Source organism: Trachinotus anak, unplaced genomic scaffold (genome assembly GCF_046630095.1).
Source record: "Trachinotus anak isolate AG129_WGS33_773 ecotype Australia unplaced genomic scaffold, CSIRO_AGI_Tana_v1 ptg000002l, whole genome shotgun sequence".
Taxonomy (NCBI): Eukaryota; Metazoa; Chordata; class Actinopteri; order Carangiformes; family Carangidae; genus Trachinotus; species Trachinotus anak.
In genome coordinates, this window is record NW_027273853.1 from 2,286,536 (window position 1) to 2,300,626 (window position 14,091).

The 14,091-nt window shown below is 41.2% G+C and overlaps 2 protein-coding genes across 5 annotated transcripts; one reads left to right on the forward strand and one right to left on the reverse strand.

The window, feature by feature from the left end:
* Positions 1-2,608: 2,608 nt before the first annotated feature.
* ciapin1 (cytokine induced apoptosis inhibitor 1) lies at positions 2,609-7,027 on the reverse strand. Of its 3 annotated transcripts, none has more exons than XM_071489518.1 (9): positions 6,891-7,027; positions 5,867-6,029; positions 5,579-5,722; positions 5,346-5,425; positions 4,880-5,048; positions 4,105-4,181; positions 3,677-3,798; positions 3,428-3,509; positions 2,609-3,311 (listed from the first exon to the last, which is right to left on the reverse strand). In XM_071489518.1, exons 2-9 carry the CDS (start codon positions 6,021-6,023, stop codon positions 3,201-3,203), a joined length of 942 nt encoding a protein of 313 aa, XP_071345619.1. In that variant the 5' UTR covers positions 6,024-6,029; positions 6,891-7,027; the 3' UTR covers positions 2,609-3,200. The 3 variants fall into 3 exon arrangements, with proteins under 3 accessions (XP_071345619.1, XP_071345627.1, XP_071345611.1); XM_071489526.1 differs by lacking the exon at positions 6,891-7,027 and adding an exon at positions 6,517-6,558 and having other exon boundaries at positions 3,098-3,311; positions 5,579-5,674; XM_071489510.1 differs by lacking the exon at positions 6,891-7,027 and adding an exon at positions 6,517-6,558 and having other exon boundaries at positions 3,098-3,311.
* A 365-nt stretch (positions 7,028-7,392) lies between these two features.
* On the forward strand, positions 7,393-13,622 carry coq9 (coenzyme Q9 homolog (S. cerevisiae)). 2 transcript variants are annotated; one of them, XM_071489490.1, is made up of 9 exons: positions 7,393-7,549; positions 8,822-9,056; positions 9,268-9,403; positions 10,307-10,449; positions 10,716-10,800; positions 10,891-11,097; positions 12,431-12,586; positions 12,919-12,972; positions 13,237-13,622. In XM_071489490.1, exons 1-9 carry the CDS (start codon positions 7,492-7,494, stop codon positions 13,270-13,272), a joined length of 1,110 nt encoding a protein of 369 aa, XP_071345591.1. In that variant the 5' UTR covers positions 7,393-7,491; the 3' UTR covers positions 13,273-13,622. The 2 variants fall into 2 exon arrangements, with proteins under 2 accessions (XP_071345591.1, XP_071345600.1); XM_071489499.1 differs by having other exon boundaries at positions 10,891-10,995.
* Positions 13,623-14,091: the final 469 nt, after the last annotated feature.

Consider the following 14,091-nt stretch of genomic DNA (forward strand, 5'->3'; position numbering starts at 1 on the left):
AAAATACCCAGTGAGCAGCAGTTCTCTGGGAGAAAATGCCTCGTTGATGTCAGAGGTCAGAGGAGAATGACCAGACTGCTTCGAGCTGATAGGAAGGCAACAGTAACTCAAATAACCACTTGTTACAACCAAGGTCTGCAGAAGAGCATCTCTGAACACACAACACGTCGAACATGGAAGCAGATGGGCTACAGCAGCAGAAGACCTCACCGGGAGCCACTCCTGTCAGCTAAGAACAGGAAACTGAGGCCACAGTTCACAAGGGCTCAACAATAGACGATTGGAAAAACGTTGCCTGGTCTGATGAGTCTCGATTTCTGCTGCGACATTCAGATGTAGGGTCAGAATTTGGTGTCAACAACATGAAAGCATGGATCCATCCTGCCTTGTATCAACGGTTCAGGCTGCTGGTGGTGGTGTAATGGTGTGGGGGATATTTTCTTGACACACTTTGAGTCCCTTAGTACCAACTGAGCATCGTTTAAACGCCACAGCCTACCTGAGCATTGTTGCTGACCATGTCCATCCCTTTATGACCACAGTGAACCATCTTCTGATGCTGCTTCCAGCAGGATAACGCACCATGTCACAAAGCTCAGATCATCTCAAACTGGTTTCTTCAACATGACAATGAGTTCACTGTACTCAAATGGCCTCCACAGTCACCAGATCTCAGTCCAGTAGAGCAACTTTGGGATGTGGTGGAACAGGAGATTCACATCATGGATGTGCAGCCGACAAATCTGCAGCAACTGTGTGATGCTGTCATGTCAATATGGAGCAAGATCTCTGAGGAATGTTTCCAGCACCTTGTTGAATCTGTGCCACAAAGAATTAAGGCAGTTCTCCCATAGGTTTCTGCACAACTGAACCCTCATGCACTGCAGCCCTACTGTAACATCCCTCTCTGTGTAACTGCAGACAGACTGTTGTTGCTGACGGTCTGATCAGGTCCTGCATTAACGTTCAACGTTAAGAGTTGCTTCTGTTTTTCCTCCCATTTCACTAATGCACCACTGTCATCAAATGTCCAGCCCTGTTTACTGACTTCTTTCCCACAGCTGTGTGAAAACAAAACATTCACTTATTTATTTAAGTATATATTTACTTATTATAAAAGGAATTAACAAAGATGCCAATTCCTAATGAGGAAAAAGCCTGGGCACCCTGTGCCATGATAGTTAGTATTTCCCCCTTTGGCTGAAATAATCTCAATGAGCATTTCGTATAATTGTCTCCAGTCTCTGACATCAACTGGCAGAAGGTTTCCCCCACTCTTCAGCGCAGAATTCTTTCAGCTGTGTGATGTTTGAGAGGGGTCTTGCCTGCACAGCTCATTTCAAATCTCCCCATAGCGTCTCAATAAGGTTCAGATCTGGGCTTTAACTTGGCTACACCAGACCTCTCCATTTCTTTCTCCTGAGCCATTCCTTGGTGGATTTACAGGAATGTTTTGGGTCATTGTCATGTTGCATGGTCCACCCCCGCTTCAACTTCAATTAATGGACAGATGCTCTCACGCTGTCCTCAAGCACCCTCTAATACAATGAAGAATTCATAGTGGATTCTATGATGGTGAGCTGGCCAGGCCCTGCTGCAGCAAAGCAGCCCCAAACCATGACATTTCTTCAGTCTTTCCCTGATGTTTTTTTTTTTCTGTTTTTTACAGCAAGGGTTTCCTCCTCGCACACCTCCCATGTAAACTTTCTGATGGTAGATGCGTGTACTTTGACATCAACTGTGGCAGAGTTTCTTGTAGGTCCTGTGATGACATTTTAGGATTGTTGGAGACTTCTTTAAGCACTTGTGGTCTGCTCTTGGGCTGAACTTGCTAGGATGGTCTGACTCGGTCAAGTTGGCAGTTGTTTCAAATGTTCTCCACTTGTAAATTATTTTCTGGACAGTGGACTGGTGGATTTCAAATTCTCTTGAGACCTGTTTATAGCCCTTCTGAGACTCATACATGTACAGTCTTCTTTCTGAAGGCCTCAGAGAGCTCTTTGGATCTCGCCATGCTTTGTAACGATGTTCTGATCATTTGGACCTGATGTGGTGTACTGGAATCTAATTCTAGGCTTTTTAAGTAATAATGAATGTGGAGGTGTCCTAACTTTTTCCTCAGTGGGAATTGGCATCTTTGACAATTTCTTTTGTTAAATCTGTGAATTTTTTTGCATAAGTGATTTTTTATCTAATGATATCATTTGAGAGAGGATTGATATGTGGATATTTCTTCATAAAGAAGTAAATGTTTAATACGGTGTCCAAACTTTTTCATGCCTGTAAATACAGATGTCAGTTTATTCTCTGCTCATATTGAAACATGAGCCAGTTGAAGATCTGTGACTGAAGCAGTGAACAGCAATGAATGAACCCTCTTTCAAAGTCACTCAGATCTTTTCCTCTTTCCATCTTGACAGAGAATCAAAATCAGCTGGGCCTGCTCAGCTCTTTGTTTAACTGTAACATGCAGTCCACCTGTGTGCACATCTGTATTTTTTATGTTTCTACACTCATTTATTCAGGTTTGTCCTTGAATTTATCACCAGTCTATACTACTACTAACAACATTCAGTGAAATAAATGGGACATCTATTAACACAATACGTCTAGCTCTAGTTTATTTTATTAAAATGAAACAGAAAAAGGCAGAAGCGCTAAACAAGTGTCTTTATTTACATAAATAAGCTTGAATCCCATCAGTTTGGATCCTTCTCATATGGACTCCTGCATACTTCAGTTTTGAGTGTATACTGTCACTGCTTCAATGATCAGATGTAAATATAATTGTAAATTAAGAGAACAAATACATTTCAGTGCTTTCAGATACTTCCTATAAACCTTCCAGGTGGATCTCACGCCTCATTTTCATCAATAACAGCAGTAGGAGTAAAGTTGCAATGACAGTGCACTTTTTTCCATTTCATTCAAATCCCACTGTTACTCACTTTCGGAGTGCCAATGCCAACCTCTCAAATTAAGAAACTCTGTGATTGCTATTATGGTGACATGACAGCATGACAACCAATGCTGGTTGAGTCATTGAGGAAACAAGGTGCCGTGTGTTGTCATTTGAAACTGAACTCCTCCAACAGCAGCTCCAGAGAAAATTATATTTTCAGGGGCATCTCAGGATGGATAGAAATGTAAGGAATGTAATGTTTTGAAGCATAAATGATAAATGTGTGAACTCTGCGGTTTCAAGCGTCCGTTAGTGTGTTGTTGTCCAGAACAATCTTCTCTCCTGGTTTGAACGCTGGCATCCCCATGTATGGACAGCTGGCACATCGGAACGCATCACCAAGGTAACACTGCCACAAATAGAACAATGAAATCATTATTTCTTCACACTGCTAACACATTAGTTTGACAGAAGACTGAACAGGGTGAGAATTTGACACTACATTCAAACAAAAAATATACTCACGCTTCCACAGGCAGATTTTGGTAGATTTGTCTTCTGTTTTCCTTTACTCTCCTCCTCCAGCTCGTCAGCAAGACCACATGTGCTACACACACAACAGACAACATATGGCATCATGCAACATGTAAATGCTTTCAAAGTACAATTAAATGTACAGTAAGGAACATTTTTGAAATGTTTTATAGTGACTACCTAACATACCCCCGACGTGTGTTTGTCTGTGGTTTCAAAACATTTGTGCTGTGATCTCACCAGTTCTTGCAGGCTTTCTTCTTCTTTCCAGCTCCTTCTCCACAGCTGGGGGCTTTAAGAGAGGCTGGATCTGGCTTCTTCAAGTCATCTTCATCCAGCAGGGCATCAGAGTCTACCAGATCCTAGAGGAAGAGAACAGAAGGGACAAGAAAACTTTCCTGAATACAGGAACATGACAGGATGAAAAGGATGCATTTCCCCAAAAGATATGTGTGAGCCCCAACATGACAGGTTACTATATACGAGGTGGTATACTTCCACATAGAGAAAATTAGTTTCTCCCTGCCCAGCTGGCCAAACTGCATTTAGTGATTTAAAGATATTCTTTCCTTCAAGATGACATTCTCCAGAGCACCTGCATCAGACATCTGGATGTGCGAATATCTTCGTTGAGGTAAGTGATTTAAAGATACAAATCAATATCTCACCACATCATCATCATTCATGTCATTGGCTGAGAGTGTCCACATTTTGACAGTGTTGGGATCCAGAGCGGGTTTCTCTGCTGCAACCACAGATGCACATCAACAGTTTAGAATATACAATTTCACAGGAAACTGTGAGGCACAGCTCACTGGTCAAAGTTCAGAATCTGTTACATCAGTAAATGCGATGAGGTAATTCAATGATTATGCATATTATGAGAAAAAAAAATTGTCACATTAACACAATCTGATGCTAAAAATTGACACTAACTGGAAACAAAAAGTAAGTCAAGAAAATGAGGGAACCTTAGTATTTGCTGGGTCATAAAACTGTACATCTGGTTCTGTATATAAACTCTCAAATCTCAAACTCTTTAATCAATACACTTTAAGATGTTGTAGTGCTTTAAAAATAATAATAAAGTACAGTCTAATAGCATATGTACCAAATGCTACAGTTATCCATTTTGTGATGGATCACTCCTGTTGGTAATTCACCAATTAATGGCATGCAGAGCACCTGCAGCTAAATTTATAAAAATTAATAATATCATAGTTACATTAACATTATTGTTGTTGCTGTTACTGCTTATAATTATCATAATAATAATTATTATTATTACTATTACTATTAGTGCAGTGTGGTCTTTTTCCCCTGCAGTCTCACGCACAAATGAATAAACCTCCCAACAGATGCACAGTGATCTCTTGTAATTTGACATGTGGATAAAACACACTACAGAAATACAGAAAAAGAAAACCATGCCTATAAACCCACCTGGTTTTGCTGTCTTTTTCCCAAATGACAGTTTAATCTGGCTAGATGATCCCACCTCATAGTTGGGTTTGGAGGCAGATATGCGGACTCGAGACAGGGTGTTTCCTTGGTAACCAGTAGCCATCCTGAGGGAGCTTAATGCTTGTGGACTCAGTTCTGCTTTACTAACCTAGGTGGAGAGGAGACATTTACAAAAGCATTTAAATGTTTTTTTTAACCAATGCTAAAATACGATTTATATCAGATTCATATTTATTTTATGGGCTCAATCCAAAAATTATGTTCAGGGATTATTTCCTGTACTGCACATTGAGGTTTGATAAGTGCACACAAGGAAAAACACAGTGAAAAACATTTTCACAAAATAATCACACACTCAGGCATATAATTATGACTTATCTTTTAAGCTCTTTGTGTGTGAGCGTATCTTATCCTACAACTCTGTGCTGGATCCACACTCACTCACCTCTGTCACTGACATGAAGCCCGACAACTTCAGAACTGATATCAGCTTCTCAGCAGTCTTCATACTCTGTATCTCAGCTCCTGGAACACAGAAAGAAACAAGGTCTAACAGACGTAAACTTCTGATTAACTTATAAAGCACATTAATCACCATTTCCGTCTAGAAAGTCATTGTCTTAACTTTTAAACATCTCTGCAATCCAACATGGTCTTCACACTAAAGGTGTTTCTCACCAGTAACTGGTTCATCTAGAATTAGCTTCCCACCAGGCTTCAGCACTCTGGCCATCTCAGCTAGAGTCTCTGAACTGTGGACGGAGGAGCTGTCAGCTAGAAGGCAAGAGAGCACCCAGTCAAAGGTGGATGCTGAATGGGAGGCTGAGGGGAGGGGAGGAAAGAAAATTTTACTCCTGACCTTTGAATCACACCTTCAAGTGTACATGCCTACACCAGATTTGCAGCCATACTTTGGGAGTCAGGCTAATATAGCAAGAGTTAAAATTTAAATTTAAAGTCACTCACATAGCAAAAGTCTCTCCATGTTCTCCACTGAGACTTTGCCGTCTGCACCAACAGTGGCACCCAGTTCCTCTGCATACTCTTTCAAGGCTGCTGGTGATGAGGGCTGTGCCCAAATAAACAGCACCTTGTCCCCTGCTTTGATGCCAAGGTCTGCCATGATTTCCTGGAGAAAGTAGAGGTTCTCTTAAGGTGCTGCAATGCTTGGTTTTAATGTCAGTGAAGTCTCCATTATGACATTCTTACAATGCCAAATGAACATAAAGCCAGCTAACATTTATATAATAACAAATAACAGTCTTAAGAAGTGGTGGGAGGGTAAATATCATTATTGCTGGTTGCATTCTTGCTTTTGTCAACTGGACTCACGATAAAAGTGAAGGTCAAAGACCAGCGTCAGCCTAAAACTCAGTTCACTTCTACTAAGAGCATTCTGGAATTGGATGTCATACCCAGCTCACTGAGAAACAACGGAAGTAAGGGTTCCTATGATGTTAAGTCTCTCCTCATGTTTAAAAAAGGGCTTTGTTAGAGGATAATTTGTTTTAAATAGAAATCATACAATAAATACAAATTTCAAAATCGTGCCCAAACGCCTGTCCAAGTCAAATAAAAAAACTGGATAAGATTTTGACATTATATTATTAACTTACATACGGAATAACTAGCAGGTAGCCCATGATGATTAAAAAAATAGTGTTACCAAATAATAAAATATTATTCGAAACTAAGCTTGAAAACCATGATGTAGCTAAAAGAGTTCACCAGTAGTTAGCAGACTAGCTTGCTGTTGACTCTGATGACATGCAAAGATTAGCTCCATGTTACCTCAAGCAAACAACGTGACGCAGAAAACGCCGGTGATTATCAAGTTTATAAGCCCATAGTTAACACTGCGAGAGACCGGGACGCGACTGCACACAAACAAAATGTGCTTATGTTTCTGTGCGATTGATGTTAAAAGCTTTTAGTGGCAAAAAATACTTAAATAAAGGAACATTTTAATACAATGTACACAGTGACCTACCTGCTAGCTTGGTGGCAGTTAAAGTGTGAAGTTGTGTAACCTAGAAATGTGTCTTTCCGGTTTTGATTTTCAAAATAAAATGCAATTTTGTTAATGCGTTGTACCCTGTATGCAACAATGCGGTGAACATGAGGAAGGCGATATATTTTTGGAATAACATAAAGTAATTTTGACAACAACCCCCCCATTGTTACTGTTGTTATGTATTTGTTTTTTTGCATTATTATTATTATTATCTTTTAAACCAATGCACACATGTATTATTGTTTCCAGGATACAGGAACACATAGCACAATTTTATATTTTGGACACGGACCCCAGTATTTAAATCCAGATAACGATAAACAAATGACGGAATGAAGGAAAAAAAAAAAACCAATAGTCACACATTTATTCAGGTCTATCGTTCATTTTTTATTCTATTAAGCAACTTCTGTTTTTTCGTTTACATCAACAGAAATATTTTGATGCATTTTAAGTTGAGGAGTGCATCCTTTGGGTTTCGGTCTTATTCTATCTATCTTGATTAGTTTGTATTTGTGAACTGAGTCGCGCTAAAGTGACGTGACTGTCTAAAAAAAGCGTCTCGGTGCAGCTGGACATGGCGGCGCTGCTGAGAGGTCTCCGGGCTGGAAGGGCAATTCGGGGGCTGGGCAGCGGTAAGACAAGGCCACTGTGTTATTGTGTTGTTACGTTACTCACGGACAGCCTGGGAAATTACTCTAGTTCCGTCAATCCTTTCGGTTTGTAGTTGTATGATGATGACGTTGAAACGAGCCAGTGTTGACGTTAACGGTCTGCCAAAGTCACTTGTCATGAAGGACAACATTGGGCAACTGTAAGTTGGCCGTGGCTTTAAGAAAAAGAAATTACTAGGCGGATTATTGTTGGTTGACATGGTGCTACGGTTTTGTTGACCTCAATATTTAGACATGCGTTGTGTGGCAAACAAGTTCCTGCAACTGGGGGGCGTTTTCTCTCTGGTTATGCAAGCTGTCGGTGTGTTTCCCCTACACTCAGTTGGCCGTTTATCAGGAGCACCGAGCTAAGACTAATGAAGTCTAATTCAGATATCCTGCATTAAATCCTCCGTGAAAGACATAATGTTCTGTTTTTATTGATTTATTTAGAGAGGTGTTGATTCAACTGTTTGTTCATTTTGGAGGATGGGGTTCGTAGTGCTGTTGAAAGATACTGCATTATACACAGAGGTATTTCTTTTAGTAAATTGAACGGCCAAAATAATAGGAACATATGTCCATATACAGTTCAACAACACCACAAACTGCAGCCTCCAGAATGACCGTACACTTGAATCAACATCTCAGGAACCTATGTGAAGGAGGATTTATTCCAGGACTGTTGTACAAGACTGTATTAGTTTTAGTGAGGAATTCCCTATTAAACTGCCACCTGAGTGTATTAGCTTAGATTTTCTAATATGAAGGTACAAGTATATATATTCCCATTTCAGTTTCAGTGTTAAAGGATTGCTACTCCCACACTTCTGCCAGACTTCATATTCATCCATACAGACATGGCCAAAGACTGGTGCCTTTGCCTGTGTTCATATATTGCATGATATCTTTCTGAAAATCTTTTAACTTGAAAATATTTGGTATTCACTTACTAATTTGGTTTGAACAAACAAATCAAAACAACTAGAAGAAAAACTAAATCTGATCTCATGCCACACATAAAGTGTACAGTATATATGATTATGCAGTGTACAATTCGCAGAATTGTACTGGCACCTTTACAAGTTGTAAGAAATAACTTGTTTTCAGGCCTGCAGTTTGTACTGAGTCAGACGGCGTGTGAGTGACATCTGCACATTCATTGGATTTCAAGTGCTACAAAAAAAGAACTGCAGCACATTAGCATCTCCCAACCCAATTATTAGAAGCTAAACAAAATATTCCCCCCTCCAGTGGTGGCTGCACCAACAGCAACAACCCCCCAGTGTAGAAGCCTGAGACGCAGCTTCCATTGTGCAGCACTGAGGCTTCAGGATGAATCCAAATCTGACAAACCCCCCTCTTCCTCATCCACAACCTACCATGAGCACTATCAGGCTCACACTACTGAACAGTACACAACAGCAGCTTCCCAGGGAGACTCAGCATCTGACCCAGCAGCAGAGGAGGCCTCCAGGCCAAACACCAGGTCAGTTGAAAGACATGTTTTCAGCAGGATATCAATTATATGGAATTTTTGTGCTAATAAATATAACGTTCTTGTTTGCAGTTTACAGGCATCACCTTATAGTGTTAGAATTTCCAAGAGTAGAAGTCCAAGGTCCTGATGCAAAGGAGCTTCTCCTGCCACCCCTGTGCTGTTTATGCTGAAACTTCACTGTCTGTGTGTCTTTGTAAAGTTACCAGGACCAGAGTGGAGAGCAGGGGGAAGAGTACGAAACTGAGGAGCAGCTTCAGGCTCGAATCTTGACTGCTGCTCTGGAGTTCGTCCCGCAGCATGGCTGGTCGATGGAAGCCATTGCAGCAGGTGCTGAGGTGAGCTGCTGTTCAAACTAAAAAGTGGAGTAGCTTTTAGAGCAAACACAGCCAACAGTCAGAGTGCTCAAACATACCGTGCTATGTTCAGATAAAATCATACTGTTAGTGAATAAACTAACAGTATGGGGGGGGCTCATCTGACTTAGGAGCTGTACACACAGTGTAGAGAGAAATGAGGTGAAAAAGTAAAATTAGATTGTATCTGTGCCGCTGATCCGGCAACCAAAGACAGTTTGACAAAACAACTGCTGCCACAAACCATATATTGAAACCAACCAATCAGAATATGGCATTAAATGGTGCAGAATGTATTAATCACTGAACACCACATCCCAGGATGGTGCACCCTTCAGTCTTGTAAAAGTTGCTCACTGGGTAGATGTGCCAAAAATTGGTGCCAGGCTTGTGACCCAGAGACGTTCTCCAGCCAAGACAGTTGGGAGCATGCACATTGGAAACTTCCCCTGGCAGGGCCAGCAGACTTCCTGTTGACTCCCTACACACATGAACAGCTTGAAACTATTTACTGATGTGGCTCTGATGCAGACTCCAAATTTTCTTACACTGGACGGATCCCGTTCTGATGTTTGTGACATTTCAGAAAATGCATTCACTATTTTTACAGATGCTGCTTTCCAAGTGTTTGTGTTTCCCTCACAGCCCAGATCTGTTCATGGGAGCTAGGTTGTTGCTACCACTAGCTTGTATGCTACTGCCTAAAACATGTTTGCCTCAAGTTTATTTGGCTTAATCAGCATTTCACTTCCTGCCTAAATAAAGACCTAAAAACGCTCCTGAAATACTTAATCTAACTAAAAATGAAATATTAATTGAAAATACATGAAAAACATAAATGACCGTGTGTGCACACGCGCGTGTGTGTGTGTGTTTTGACACCAGACGCTGGGCCTGTCCTCTGCTTCCACGGGGATGTTCTACAATGGAGCTGGAGACTTGGTCCTGCATTTCATCGCCCAGTGCAACTCACAGCTGACAGAGATCCTGGCTGAACAACACAAACAGGTCCAGCTGGGCCAGGCTGAGTACGTACACACACACACACACACACACACACACACACACACACACCTGCAGTCCAATTCTGCAGTTAAAATGTAAATTCACTAAACTTTTTTCAGCCTAACCTCAGGCAATCAGGGAAAAAAAAATAACAGATCTCTTGAAAAGCTTTTTTGCAGTTTTTTTTTCATGTCACAGAACTGCCGTCAGTCTGCTGTTTTTGTAAGCTGTTGTGCTCCAAACAAAAGATTGCACATTTCAGCTTTTAGCTTTGATACCTTTGTTTCAGACCAAAGAAGACTGCTGACTTTCTGAGAGACGCTGTAGAGACCAGACTGCGGATGTACATCCCTTACATTGAGACATGGCCACAGGTACAGTGTGCATGATGATGAGTCATAACACATGACCTGGACTCAAGCAGAAACTACATTTGCTCCTCAACTTGGTGTCCCTGTCCTCAGGCGATGAGCATCCTGCTCCTTCCTCACAACATCCCAGACAGCCTGAAGCACCTCTCCACCCTGGTGGATGACATCTGGTACTATGCCGGAGACCGATCCACAGACGTGAGTGGATCCTACCACCCTCGATCCCCTTCCTCTACTGCTCATACCTTCCTGTCCCCCTCTCATCACCACCCCCATGATATCCGACCTGCCACCATCCAGGTTACTCCCCCTGCCCCCACCTACCCTGTTTATGCCATAGAAATAACAGATGTTTGCATGAGCTCGTCTTATCATAGCTCCCGTCAAAAGTTTAATCATTGTTCTGAATCAGCACCCAGCTCATACTAGGCTACATTAACCAGAGCGAAAAGTAGTGATGAATTTACCCCACAACATTCCTTCAAAATAAACCTAAAATGCCTCTCCATAATTGAAGCTGCTGTTATGATTCTATCTTGAAATGGTTTCTATCCATCACATCTCCAGAAGCTTTTCTTTCCAAAGATATGTTTCACGAGTACACACTTGCACATAAAAGTTGTGTACACAGCGTGGTTGTGTAGAAGGTTAAACTGTCTCACCACACTGGGCAGAAGAGGACAGACTGATGATTTTCATTCTGAAACGCCTTAATATTGGGAAATAATGGTTTTTCAGATTGTCACCTCATTCTTGTCCATTATTATCATATTTCATGACATCTGATCGTGAATGATCCCTTAAATAAACTATTCTTAATTCCTTCACAGCCTGAGAGTAACACCAGAAGTGTTACTCTCAGGCTGTGTTTGTCACATCTGCTTTGGTGTACCAATATTATTGTGATAGCTTGTGTTTGGAAAAATAATAACTCTCTTATCTGCCACATTTCAATGAGAAAAAAGTGATAGAAAGAATAGTCACAGATACTTACAGTAACACGACACATATTTCTTTGTTTATCTCCACACACTTCCTAATAATACAGATTTCAGAAATTGTGCAGATTCACATATCATACTAAAGAAAACTAATGGTGATTGGAGAATATTACTAACTAGGTTGTGCCCTTGGAAGGTGATAGAGCATGAAAGCATGAAATACAGTGAGTAGGATATATGAGCTGTAGTTGTAGATGTTTGAATGAGTGAGAATGTAGCTGTAGCAGATCATGCTTCAGCATTAGGTAGCCTGATTTACCTTGATTGTAAAACACTGTCCCCACTGAGTGCCGGCTGGAACACTGTGTCTCGTCTGTTCAGCTGCCTGCTCCTGTGTTTTTAAATGATCCCTCCTTGAACAAGCTGTATATTTTCTCACAGATGTAGGGGAATGTCATAGAGTGCCATTTAAGTTGTTTCTTTCCAAAATCTTTCTCTTCTCTCCCTTGTTGCCATTGCAGCTTCTTCAATTTCATTTAGGCCATGCTTCTGTATGTGCTGCATATTCTGTGCATTTTAATATCAAGAACAGTTAGTTTCCTTGCAATGAAATCTGCAGGAGAAATAAAGTTGCCTTGCTCCTTTCAAAAACGTATGATGTGAACTTTCTGGACCACTCCTTTCCTACATAGATGAACTGGTACACCAAACGAGCAGCGCTGACAGGCATCTATAACACCACAGAGCTGGTGATGGTGCAGGACTCCTCTCCCGATTTCCAGGACACCTGGAACTTCCTTGACAATCGCATTCAAGATGTGGTCAACATGGCCAGCACTGCCAAACAGGTAGGCTGCACTGTCTGCAGCATTAAAGAGTTTAACAACAGGCCAAACAAATGAAGTGTGCTCATTAAGAAGTTGTTTTAGACTCCAGGTGATACTTAGGAACACCCACCACTCTGTTTCCCAACTTTACCCATCAGTGGAATAATTATACAACTGATCTGATTGAGTGTTGTGAAGAATGTCATTCTCCTCCTACTGAACAGACTTGTGAATATGGGTACAACCAAAGGAAAAGTGACAGATGAGGATGCTTTGATACATAAAGCAGAATCAGAATAAGATTCTTCAGTCCTTCAGGTTCTTCAAGTTGTGTGTTCTGCTTTGTTCTGTAGGTGCAGTCAACCGGTGAAGCCGTTGTACAGGGGCTAATGGGAGCTGCTGTAACAGTAAGTATCTGCCTCAGTAATCTTGTTCATTTTTTGATTTTAGACATGCAGTCCAGTAATCCCCATTTTTAACTTGAAACCTTTCCCATGATGATATTACTAATTGAATCATGCATGAAGACTTGTACATTCAGTGCATTATAACACTGCAGGGGCTCTGCATTTATATATATTATTTACAAAATTTGGATTGTTTAAAAAATATGTTATGACATTTATATGTATTGATAGAAATGTGGCTCATACAAGTCTTGTGTTTTACAGCTGAAGAATCTGACAGGAGTGAACCAGAGGCGATGATGGTCAAACATCTCTCAGTCACACTGATCCGGACAGAATGCCTAGTTTGTATCATGAGCTGAACATCAGTTAATTTTCTTTTTGCTCTTATTTCTGATTATCTGTATGAAATGACTGAAAATATTGGATTATGATTTTAATTCAGCAAGAGATCATTTGTCAGAGGCTGTAGGTCTCTCTTTCTGTTCACCTGCTGGACCAGTGGCTAAATCCAGATTTGTTTGACTGCCCAAGATTTCACCAACCCACTCAGATCATTTTTTTCTCTTTGTATAAAAGGAAACACAGATCTGTCATTTTGTTGTCGGATCAGTTAAGACTTCAATAAAGTAGTTATTATTGTATATTTATTAATTATTTCATTTGTCTTGAATTATCCATCCATCCATCCATCAATCCATTTTCTTCTGCTTATCCGGGGTCGGGTTGTGGTGGCAGCAGGCTAGGCAGGGACTTCCAGGCATCCCTCTCCCCACCAACACTTTCCAGCTCCTCCTGGGGGATCCCAAGGTGTTCACAGGCCAGATTGGATATAAAATCCCTGCAGCAAGTTCTGGGTCTACCCAGGGGCCTCCTCCCACTTGGACATGCCTTGAAAACCTCCAAAGGGAGGCATCCTTACCAGATGCCCGCACCACCTCAGATGACTCCTTTCGAAGTGAAGGAGCAGCGGAGCTCCCTCTGGATGTTTGAGCTCCTCATCCTGTCTTCAAGGCTGAGCTCAGCTGCTCTATGGCAGAAACCCATTTCAGCTGCTTGTATCCACGAGTCTCACTAATTCTTTCAGTCACCACCCAGAGCTCATGACCATGGAAGAGA

What these genes read in the sequence shown, in the direction of transcription:
- ciapin1 (XM_071489510.1), bottom strand. Translation starts at nt 6,543, where the DNA reads ATGGGCTACCTGCTAGTTATTCCGTAT. An exon ending in ACCTGCTAGTTATTCCGTAT is followed by an intron (nt 6,030 to 6,516) that starts GTAAGTTAATAA and finishes TACTTTCTCCAG; the next exon opens with GAAATCATGGCAGACCTTGG. An exon ending in TCTAGATGAACCAGTTACTG is followed by an intron (nt 5,426 to 5,578) that starts GTGAGAAACACC and finishes TCTGTGTTCCAG; the next exon opens with GAGCTGAGATACAGAGTATG.
- coq9 (XM_071489490.1), top strand. Translation starts at nt 7,492, where the DNA reads ATGGCGGCGCTGCTGAGAGGTCTCCGGGCTGGAAGGGCAATTCGGGGG. An exon ending in AATTCGGGGGCTGGGCAGCG is followed by an intron (nt 7,550 to 8,821) that starts GTAAGACAAGGC and finishes TCCCCCCTCCAG; the next exon opens with TGGTGGCTGCACCAACAGCA. An exon ending in GTCCAGCTGGGCCAGGCTGA is followed by an intron (nt 10,450 to 10,715) that starts GTACGTACACAC and finishes CCTTTGTTTCAG; the next exon opens with ACCAAAGAAGACTGCTGACT.